The sequence below is a fragment of the Galeopterus variegatus genome, unplaced genomic scaffold (assembly GCF_000696425.1).
Source record: "Galeopterus variegatus unplaced genomic scaffold, G_variegatus-3.0.2 Scaffold6152, whole genome shotgun sequence".
NCBI lineage: Eukaryota > Metazoa > Chordata > Mammalia > Dermoptera > Cynocephalidae > Galeopterus > Galeopterus variegatus.
In genome coordinates, this window is record NW_007732263.1 from 39,272 (window position 1) to 50,358 (window position 11,087).

The following is an 11,087-nucleotide window of genomic DNA, read 5'->3' on the forward strand; positions in this document are numbered from 1 at the left end:
ATAATACGTGGATGCTTCCAGAAAGTTTGTGACTTTTTAACAGTCCAACACTCCAACGTGCACATGTACACACATTTGTGTCCCCACACACGGCACACTCATGCCCAACACCCCACAAGACAAAGCACATCCAGGAGCTCGTGTGTCCTGATACGTGACCCTCCTCCTCGTAAATACAAGTTCACACATCCAAGCGAATGTCGCCACAACCGAATCCCAGGCACCCAAGGATCAGGGTGCCCTCTTATTTCCCCTGGATCCAGGCACGGCCCGAATGTTTGAGTCGTGTTCTCTGAATTGCTCAAGAGACGGGCTGCACAGCTCACCGCCCAGGAGAGCCATATCACGTGAATTACCAACTTAGCAGGACAAGCTCTGTGTTCAGTTCCCGCATGCCGATTCCCTCCCCCACAGCAGGGCCAGTGCCTTGAGCCAGGGCCATTAGCCATTCCCAGGGCCGGTGGCATCAGCTTGGAGGGGCTCGGCTTTGAAGTCTCCACTTTACTGCCCTCTTCCAGCTCTATGCATTCCTCTTCCTTCCCCTTTCCCTGGCACCAGCCCTGCCCCTTTTCCTTTTGTGAGAGAGCCAGACCTCAGTGGGGCTCCCCACCCCCCGACCCATTGAAATCCACCCTCCCGGCCCCACCCCGCCCCCTTTACTGAGCTGCAGCTGGGCTGTGTGTTGTCTCAGGGCAGGATGTGGGGGCGGTGGGGGGCACACAGCTCCCTCCTCCCCAGGGGAGGACAATGGGGCCGCTAGTCAGGGTGGCGGGGTGGAGGAGGGGATCATGGAGCTACATCAGAGCCTCTGAGGTGCGGCCCCTGGAGGGACAGCTGAGTGATGAGGCCCGAGTCACATGCCCGCGTGCTCCTTGAACTCCCGCTCCCGGTCCTGTCGAGACACATCCAGAAATGCACAGGGTAAATATTTAGAGGTAATCGTTTTTGTGGCACCGCGCGCCTCCTGCCTTGCTGAGGATGAGCCAGGCCCGGGACTGGAGGGGGCGGAATCTGGTCAGAGCCGGGTTCTGCAGCCTGGGCCTCAGCAGGGGTCACTCTACCTTCCCCTGCCACTGCATCTTCACATTTCAGCCACAACCCAAGGCTAGTGGACCCTGAAAACGTCATGAGGATCAAACCCTGGCTTAAAATCCATCAACAAACTCTGTATTCTACTTCTCTCCTGCCTTCAACCATGGTTGTCAACACTCCAGCTATAGCTTCTGCCAGACGGGGCAGGCCCAGAGGTGGCCTTTCTGTTCCCATGTGGGAGCAGCGAAGGCACTGCAGACGAGAACCAGCCCTGAGCTCCGCATGCCCGTTCCTCGGCTCTGCCCTGCACGGCATGCCTTCCTTCCTTAGAGGACATGGAGTCCGGAGCCCAAGCTTTATCAAAGATAAAACATTTGAGACTAAACAGTCTTTTTATAGACTGGAACTGGGCTCCTGAGGGCACGTCTCTCCCATCACTCCCGCTGGCCTTTCTGAGCACACACATCCAGAACATGCGTTTCTTAGGGGGAGATGGAGACACTGAGGTTTGAGGGTGAAAGTGCACCCCTAGGGAAGGGGGAAAGCTGCAGGAAGGCCTGGGGGCGGTGCCCAGCAAAGCGGTGGTCTGATCCGGGTCCACCTCTTTACCCCCCAGGGAAGAGGCGGGCAGAAGTGACAGCAGCTGTTAGGAGTTTGAAACAGGATGGAACTCAAATGAGTCAGGCACGCACATGCAGCCTGCTCACCCAGGCACACACTGAGAAGAAAATGCGAACGGAGTGGGACCCGCAATCTAAGGCACCAACTCCTCCCCTCCAACCCTGGGCCTGTGGGGCTGGGACACTTGCCCACTGGACACTGAGGGCAAGGTGGAAGGAAGAAAGCAAATATTCATTATGCTTATGTCTATGTACCACTTATTAGGCAGTCTGTAAACATTAGCTCACTTAATCCTCACAAGGGCCCTCCTAGCTTGGTGACAGTCATCTTATTTTTATTCAATGAGGGAATCGAGGGTCATAGTGGTCAAGAGCCCAAGGTCTGACAGGTAACTGTGGAGGAGAGAGTCGACCTCAAGGCCTTTTGACTCCAAAGCCCTATGCTCATTTTCTCTTTGTTTTCTTGAGTGTAAAAATAGAGATAACAGTGAAACCTACTTTGGGGTTGTTGTGAGAATTGAATGAGATTATTTGGGTAAAGGTCAGCCAGTGCCTGGCACAGAGCAGGCCTTAAGTAAACGTTGGTGTAATTATTGTGAAAATTTTGTGTGCAGGGCATCTTAGAGGGCAGTGACACCAAAACCACCCCCAGGGCCTCTCAGATAACATGGGAGACTTGCATGTTCTAGGCTGTGAATCCACGCAAGGATGAGGGTCTTCACATCCCACCACCCAGGGGTCCAGGTGACTTCTGTCATGTGCCAAGAAGTCATGTCCTCCAGTTGGAGAAAGGGAAAAGGAGCCTAAGGGAGGGAAGCAAACAGGATGAAGACTGTCAGAGACCTCAGAGGGCAGTGGAACCCCACTGGCTCTGGGGTTGAAAATAAGAGGAGGGTCCTCCACGGCCGGCCCCGGGGTGATCGCACCAGTTCGTGAATATTTTCTGAGCCTGCTCCACAGATTGGCGTGGCGGTGATCTCTGGGTCTCCGTGTGTCCGTTGGTAAAAAGAGTGGATGAGATATTATTTATATTAGGCGACCCCTCCCTTTCTGCTCTGGAATTCTATAAATTTTTCTCTAGCTCCTCCCTTCACAGGGAGGTCAGTTTCCTTCCTAGTCCTAATACAGCCAGTCCAGGGGGAGTCCTGCAAAGGACGGGTGAAAGGCAGAGGAGAGAATGGAAGGATGTATAGAGAGAACATGCAGATGGCCCTGGGAGGCCTGACTCCCAGCTCAGTTCTCACCCTTAGAGAGAATGCAGTTGCTGCTGCCAGACCGGCTTTGGAGTTAGGATGGCAGGGGGAAGGGCGACCCCTGGGGTCCTCTGTGGGGCTTGGGAGCTGGACAGTGCAGGATGGCACAGACGGACAGCTCACAGTACCCTTTCCCATTTTCTCTCCATGCAGAGACCTCAGCATGAACAACCTCACGGAGCTTCAGCCTGGCCTCTTCCACCACCTGCGCTTCTTGGAGGAGCTGTGAGTAGATGCTTTGAGGGATGGGAGGTGAAGCTCTGGCTATTTCCAGCAGCTGTAGGAACCAGGACTCCCCAGGAGGTGGGGTGGAGAGAAAAGAAAGGGGCTTGGGAAGCTGAGGCTGTTCTTGATAGCAGGGTATTCAGCTGATACCTGCCCCAGGTGTGAATCCTAGGGTGTCAGTGCCAGGATACATGCTATAGGAAGCCTAAAATCTAGCTTTCATTCCTGCCTGAAACCAACTCCTGTCTGCTGCTCTCTTAATGTCAATAGTTGCACCTCTTCCTGGGAGTCCTCTTTGAGTGGCCCTCATCCCTGTGTCCAGCCACTAGCCACTCCCCGAGTCCTGCTGGTTCTTCTCTGAGATGTCTCTCCCCTCCCTCCCTTGCTTTCTATTCCCACTGCTGTTACCCTCTGTCCCCTCACAGCTGGGGGTTGAACCAGCCTTCTAACTGACAGATCTCCTACGTCCATTCTAATATACTCTGCACACCTTCAGAGTGCATCTCACCAGCTCAAGAGCCTTCTGTGGCTCCCAGTGGCCCAAAGGATTTACTTCCTAGACCCTCCCTTATAAGGTCCACTTTCTCCACAAAGCCCTTCCTGGTTAATCCTTCCCCACGGTGGTCACTCCCAGCCTGGAATCCTTAAGTCTGGCCCTCATCTCTAGTGCTGCTCATGAATAAATCATCTTGGTTAGCGTGCCCAGCCTGTCTGCTCTGGGAAGCCAGGCCACTCTGCTCCCAATCCTTACTTCCGTCCTAGCTCTATTCCTAACACTACCCAGCCCTGTTTATTCTTATTTTCACACCACGATAGATTCCTCATCTCTAGTGCTGCTCATGAATAAATCATCTTGGCTAGCGTGCCCAGCCTGTCTGCTCTGGGAAGCCAGGCCACTCTGCTCCCAATCCTTACTTCCATCCTAGCTCTATTCCTAACACTACCCAGCCCTGTTTATTCTTATTTTCACACCACGATAGATCCTTGGTGCTTTAAGAAGGTTTGCTTAAACTGTGCAAACTGTGGGCTCCTGGCACTAAACTTATTCACAATTCCAGCTCTACCCTGGCCGCACTTCTTTCCTCACAGATCTCCCTGCCTCGAACCTAGATAGTGCTCCTCAAGGATGCAGTTAAGTTGTCCCTGCTGGAGTTAGGAGTTCAGCCCCCCAGGGCCATGGCTGGGTTTTCCACACCAAGTACTTGCTGAGCCCTCTCTGTGCGAACCAAGACTGTAGAAAGGCTTCTTGGTATCTGAGGGCTCCAAGCTTGGGCTCTGTAGGTAGGTGTGCACTCAAGGAGCTCCAGGGGAAAACAAGACAAGAGACATGCCTGCTGCCCTCAGGGGCCTTCCAGGTAAGGCTGAAGAGCAAGGTGGGCGCAAGTCAGCAGGGGAACGTGGCAGCTGCTGGTGTGGGCACCCAGGGCGTTCTGTGTGAGGGAGTGGGCAGGGAAGCCTTCCTGGAGGAGGAACATTAAGCCAGTTTTCAAAGAAAACTGAAGTGGACAGGGTAAGAGGCGGTGAAGGGGCTTCTGAGGTGGAGTTGACATGGCTCGGTTGGGAATGAAAAGCAAGCGCAAAGGCCAGGGAGCTTGGGGCAGGTGACGTATGGGCACAACCTGAGAATTTAAGTCTGACTTTCCATCTTCCACTCCCTGAGAGAGGTTGGACCCATTTCAAAGGCCCCACCTACAGGACCCTTCCATGGCAAATGCCCACCTCCAGAACCTAAGCTTGGAGACCTCAAATATCATGATGCTTTTCCACACAGTTTTTTTTTTTTAAATAATAAATGTCAAGTAAAGAGACTTTTATTAAAGATACATATAATATATATATTTTATTTATTTATTATAAGCATAATCATTACTACAAGTCGTGATTTTTCTTTATGCCCTTTACCCAACCTATCCCTCCCCAAACCCCCACCGTGCCTCCGCCCCATAGAGATATATTTTTTAAAAATAGCTTCTGAGGTATATCAGCACAATCTCTACATCTGCAGGCCTCTTAGTAGCAACTGATGCACGTAATAATGTCCCCAGGGACTTTGGAGCTCCAGAAGTATCTTCTGAATTGTCCACAATTAAGCTCTGCTCAGTCAGGTTGCAGCATTAAGTACGTGCATTAAGTATATTTTGTTTCATTTTCTCCTTTTAGAATTGGTGAGCACCCCACGACAAACATGGAAACGCTTAATTAGGCCAGAATGTTAGACTAATTCCACACCCCATTTCCTAACCCTCCTGGATTAGTGGGGGTTAGCTGTGTCATTTAGGGTATGGGGACACACAGACACACACCCCTGGACCTCAGCCCTCCACTGGCAACAGGCCACAATGCAGTTCAGTCGTCGAGGGCAGGCTGTGAGTCACCCAGGTGCACAGGAGAGGATGTGACCCTGTGGCGCGGCCATGCCCTTGCAGTTAGCGAGGTCTGGGTGAGAATACGATGCTCTGCTACTGACTGGCTCTGTGATCCGTAGGGGAAGTGACTTGACTTCTCCCACCCTCAGTTTCCTCATCTGAAATTTGGGGATAATAACAGGTAACTTACGGTGTTATTGCGAGAATTGACATGAAACCTGTGAAGTATTGAACACACTGCAGATATCAATAAATGGTAGTTACCACAACCATTCTCCCTTCCCATGTCCCAAGACACTAACTAATGGAGGTCACCCCCTCATCGGGTTACCTGCCAGCGCTGCTGACCCTTGTCTCTGATTTGCAGTCGCCTCTCTGGGAACCATCTCTCACACATCCCGAGACAAGCGTTCTCTGGTCTCTACAGCCTGAAAATCCTGTAAGTATAAGTACACCCCATTTTACACAGTGCTGTAACACAGAATTTGAGCAAATGGAGGATTATAACCCGAGTTTCGGTTTGCTGCTGACTTGCTTCTCATTATTTCCTTATCTTTGCTTTTAATTTCAATTGTTATTTCCATTTCTTTGCTTTCGCCTTGTCTGTAACAAACTTTATGGTCTGTAAACAAACATTTGTACCTGATATAAACGGCAACCCATTTATATGGGTTTATATGGGAGGTGAATCATCTTTTTTTTTGTAATGTAAATACTGACCATCAGCATAAGTCTTTGTGGGGCTGAGTTCAGTTAGACACCCAAGTGCTCCCCCTGAGGCCTCTCAGCCCAGGAGAGGGACAGGACTGTTTCTGGACAGGAGGAATCCAGATGGGTTTTCTTTGGCCGTTCTTCCTCTTGAGACCCAACCTCGTCTCTGCGTCTGTGGCACTGAGTCTCCATTCTCACTGTGAACGTGTCTCCTTCAGTCTTCAGGCTGCTCCCTCCCGGCCCATTTCACCTTTCCTCTGAAGCAAAAGGGAAGCGAAGGCTGGGGAGGCCCTTGTGTCATTTCACCTACCTTCCCCTGGCCATTGAACTGGTGGCCCATTTTAGAGAGGGGTGGCTGAGGCACCGTCTCCTCCCATCCCGCTCCGTGACTTACCTCGTTCCAACTGAGACCGTCCTCCCGAAGGCCCCCTCGTGTTCTCTTATGACGAGGGAGGGCAGAAGGAAGTGGGCGGAAGAGGATGCACAGCGTTTGAAGGGAGGCAGGAGATGTTCTGGGAGGAACTGGTTTGGGGAGAAACTGAGGATCTTAGGGGGTGATCCTGGGGCAATACATTGAGCATTTGGTGCTTCCCCAAAATGGGGAGCCATTCCCCAGCTCCGCTCCGCCCTCAGCCCTGACTTGACTTGAAGATATTCTTTGTACAGTTGAGCGGGTTGTTTACTACATAAGAGCATCTGGCTGAGGGGGTGAGAAGGGGCTGAAACTCAGTCCTGTGCCCTGGCTTGGGCTGCATCCATCCAGAAAGGGATTACCTTTCTCTAATTTTTTCAAAGTTGCTTAGGGGCTAGTACTGGTCCTGCCCCCTTGTCTCATGAGCTTGGGCTCCCAGCTGGTCAACAGGCCGCACGTGAACACTTTCTCGTTTTTCTGCACTGTTGGCTTCTGCCACCTCTGGCTCCAGACTCCTCTCCATCTGCCTCCTAGTGTCTGACTCACAGAGCTCTCTGGTCTGCCATCCTTCCCTCACTCTTTGCTCACCCTTGGGTCCCTCCTGTCTCTGTCCCCAGCCTCAGTGTCCTTGTGTCTAGCTCCTCCTGCTCCTCTCTCAGACCTTGCTGTCCCCCCCCTGTCCCTCTGCTCCCTGCCTCTCAGTTGGCCGCCTTCCTGCCTCCTCTCTCTGCCTCTCTTCCCATGAACATCGCTGCCCCAGGGGGATGGCGAGGCATTCTGAACCAGACACACCGTGCAGGCAGCCTGCTTGGTGGCGTGTCTGTGCCCAGTGGCAGGCTCAGACCTGCAGCTGGGATTAGAGAGCAGGGCTGTGTTTGCTGGGCCTTCAGAAGATGTGAGACTCACGTCCCGTTCCTAAGACTCTGGCTTAGAGATGAGCCTCCTCTTTCTTCTTTGCCTGCATTAGGCAATAAATCAAAGCCTTGGAGAAACCGCAGGCCTCCCGCCCCTTTCTACAAACGGCGCCCTTGGCTGGGTGAGTAAGGTGGCCGGGAAAGGCTACGGCTGGGAGCCGAGTATAGCCAGACTGTCCGCTCCCCATTCTGCCATTGACCCCCATTTCCCCCCATCCTGGAAGACCACCTGGTCCTTTGCCTGCAGAGCTTCTCTGCTTTAGGAACAGGTTGGGTGGTCTTGGGGAATTGATCTTCTGCCTCAAGTACTTCAGAGCAGAAGATTCCACCTGTGTCCTGGGCGCAAAGTACTTTGCGATGTCTGGTGTCGTTTTTACTTGTTGCAGTGGCCTTCCATTGCTTGTTTTTCAGACCTGCAAGAAAAATAGAGCAGTAGAGCCTACTACCAGCATAACAATAGCCTCTTTAGTCTTCTCTGTGCCCAGGACCCTCCCTTATCTGAATGGCTTCTTTCTTTCTCTGTGGCCTAGCTCTCCCTGGGGACGCTGCCTCCTTCCTTCCCTGCCAGAGGCAAAGGATTAAATAAAGGGGATTCCCTCTCTGATCCTTTCCTAAATGACTGTGGCAGAACCCCTCCCTCGTGTCCTTCCCACCTTCACACCTGACCTCGAGGGATGACTCATGGGATCCTTCCTTCCTCCACGGGTTCTCCAAGTCTTCAACCTCACAAGCCAGGCTCAAATCAGGACAGTCAGCCTCTGCAGGGACTTGCCAGCCTCTCGCTGTGAAGAGCTGTGAAGACCCAGGCGCCAGACTCACCTTCCCAGCTCACCGCTGGAGCTATCCTAGGGGAAGCTGCATTTCCTGCACCCTGGGCCTGTGGGAAAGTGCCTGCACCTTGGGAGCCTCCTCCTGTGTGTCTTCCCAGGGCACGGGGGGCAGGTGCGGCCAGTGCTCCTGCATCTTGACCCACTGCCTGAGGATGTGGGGTGTGTGTGTGTGTGTGTGTGTGTGTGTGTGTGTGTTAGGCCTCTCGGGTCTTTACCTCAAAAGCTTCTAGTCCCCTCTTCCCTCACAGGCCTCTTTTCCCAGAGCTGCCCTCCCAGAGAGCTGGGCAAGACCNCCCCTCTTCCCTCACAGGCCTCTTTTCCCAGAGCTGCCCTCCCAGAGAGCTGGGCAAGACCTGCCTTGGCATCTTCCCCCAGCTGCAGCCCAGCCAGGGCCTCCGCCCTCCTGATGCCAGCCAGGTTGGTCTGGCCCTGTCTAGGAAGACTCCTGCTGGGCCTCAGTGGCCTCTCACCAGACTCAAATCTGGGAAGCAGGGAGCAGATAGTTTGAGGTTTTGCCTCCTCTCCTTGACCCCAAGAGACTGGGTGGGAGATTGTCCCAGATGCCCTGCTCCTGGATCGGGCCCAGGGTCCCTGGAAGTCTGACTGTGGATTCCTAGCCCATGCCATCTTGGTAAAGACTAAGGCTCTAGAAGGCAGCTCATGGCTTCCCAAGCTGGGGCCGATCCCATCTGAAGCCCTGGCTTGAGGTCACAGAGGTGTGGAGAGAGTTAGTGTCTCTCGGCCCATTTATGAGGAAGTCTCCCCATTCCTGTAGTGTAGCCTTCTTTGTGCTGTATGGAGAGTCTCAGGTCGACATTATGTCTACTGTCCATCTGGTTGGACGGCGGCCATGTCCAGCCCAGAGTTGGGGCTCTATCTCGGTGTTAATGAACTGAATCAAACTGACCCGAGGAGGGACATTCGAGTTGTTTGGGAGCACTGGGCTGTCGCACCTCACTGAGCACCTCGCTGGCCCGGCTCATGGGAGAAGGCTGCCTGGGGCTCCTGGAGCCCAGGAGGTCCTCTGAGTCATTCCTCTACGTGACTGGATGACAGGAAGTGGATCTCCTGTGCTGCAGGGAGACTTGAGACCAGACTCAGGGCCTCACCAGATCCCAGAACAGGTTTCAAGGAGGACACTTAGACTTCCTGTCTCTGGGCCTCAGTCTTCTCACCTTTAAAATGGGGAGTTTCCCAACATTTTTAGCTGCAGAAACTTAACGCAAAAACAAAAACACCTTGTACAGAAGCCCCAACACGTAAACAGATGAAGGACTTCTCTGTTGGCTGGGGGAGCAGCGGGGGAGAACTCCAGGCTCTGTCTCACCCACCCAACCTAGTAACCCAAGGCACCTCCACAGAACCAAAGGAAGGGCCTTTGGAAACCGCCGGTGGGTCGCCTCCGGTAATTTCTGGCTGTATCGCTCATGGTTCCTGCCCCCAATGCCTCTCTGGCCAGAGAGACATCCCCATGCATGTGTCCCATTTTTGAGGAGGGAGGGTGCCGAAGGCTAAACTTCTGCTAGATGAACGGCTACACATTACAGTCACCTGAGAGACTGAAAAACTACTGATGTCTAATATTCCTCCAGCAGAGACTCTGCCCCAGAGATTTAACTGGGCTGCAGTGTAGTCAGGGCACTGGGATTTTAAAAACCTTCACAGGCGATTCTGCTGTGCAGCCAGGGTTGAGAGCTGCTGGATTAGGTAGACTCTGCTTCACGAGGCAGAACCAGGGCCAGCAAAGGAAGAGGGAGGCACGGTCACAAAAGCACTGGCCTAGGAGACAGGACTTGGGTCCGAGTCCTGATTCTGCCACTGATTGGCTTTGTAACTTAGGGCAAATCACCTCCCCTCTCTGAGCCTCCATCTCCTCAACTTGGAAAGTAAAGGGGCCATTCCCTTCTAAGGGTACTTCCAGCCTTGATAACCCAATTGTGTTTCAATAAAGGAGTGATGGCTGGGACACGAGGCTGGGAACAGCAAGGGAAACAGGGCCAGGGCCAAAGTCAACTGCCATGCTTACCTCCAGCTTTGTGGGTTTTGACTCCATGACAGAGAGCACTTTCTGATGACCAGACTGTCTGGCTTGGGATGAGTTGTCTGGGGACACATTGAGTTCCTTGAAACTGGGAGAAAAATTTAGTGCCCTGCGAAGATGCTACAGCTTCTGTGTTGGGGAGAGGTACATTTCGGAGGGCTTAACCATCTATTTAGATCTGGGATTCAACAGAGGAATGTGTGTGGGGATCTTAGGAGGTGATTTGGGTGGAGATGCATTGAGGTCCTCCTTGGAGCTGGGGGCTTGCCTGTGGACATGAAGCATCTGGGGCCCATGGAGAGGTGGGGCCCTGTGAGGGGGCGTGAGCAGCCTGTGACCCGCTTGCTTTCCCAACTGTCATTTCTCTCACATCCTTGTTCCAAGCACCCTGAGGCCTCATGCAAAAATCAAGGCAGCCCCCTAGACTGGAAGTGAGGAAGTGCCCACCCTTAAGATGAAAGAAGTCAGGATGGCTGCGAGGATAGAAGTGCTAAGCCAGGCTGGGGGCAGGAAATGTCCTGGATCACTGAATTTACAACTGAGTAAGGTTTTATGTATCTCCTGGCAGGCTCTTCCTTTGAAACATGGGGAAATTGAGGCGCAGAGAGGGGAAGTGACTTACTCAAGTCATCCAGTAAGTGGTAAAACTGAGACCAGAAAGTAATAGTAATAATGAGTGATGT

At 52.9% G+C, this 11,087-nt stretch overlaps 1 protein-coding gene across 1 annotated transcript in view; it reads left to right on the forward strand.

Annotated features, from left to right (window-relative positions):
* Positions 1-11,087, forward strand: part of LGR6 (leucine-rich repeat containing G protein-coupled receptor 6) — a gene marked incomplete at both ends in the record, with an annotated part of 125,197 nt that overhangs the window by 28,459 nt on the left and 85,651 nt on the right. Inside the window, 2 exons of the mRNA XM_008590488.1 lie at positions 3,059-3,130; positions 5,864-5,935. Of these exons, the coding sequence (XP_008588710.1) occupies positions 3,059-3,130; positions 5,864-5,935 (144 nt within the window). The remainder of the gene's footprint in view (positions 1-3,058; positions 3,131-5,863; positions 5,936-11,087) is intronic.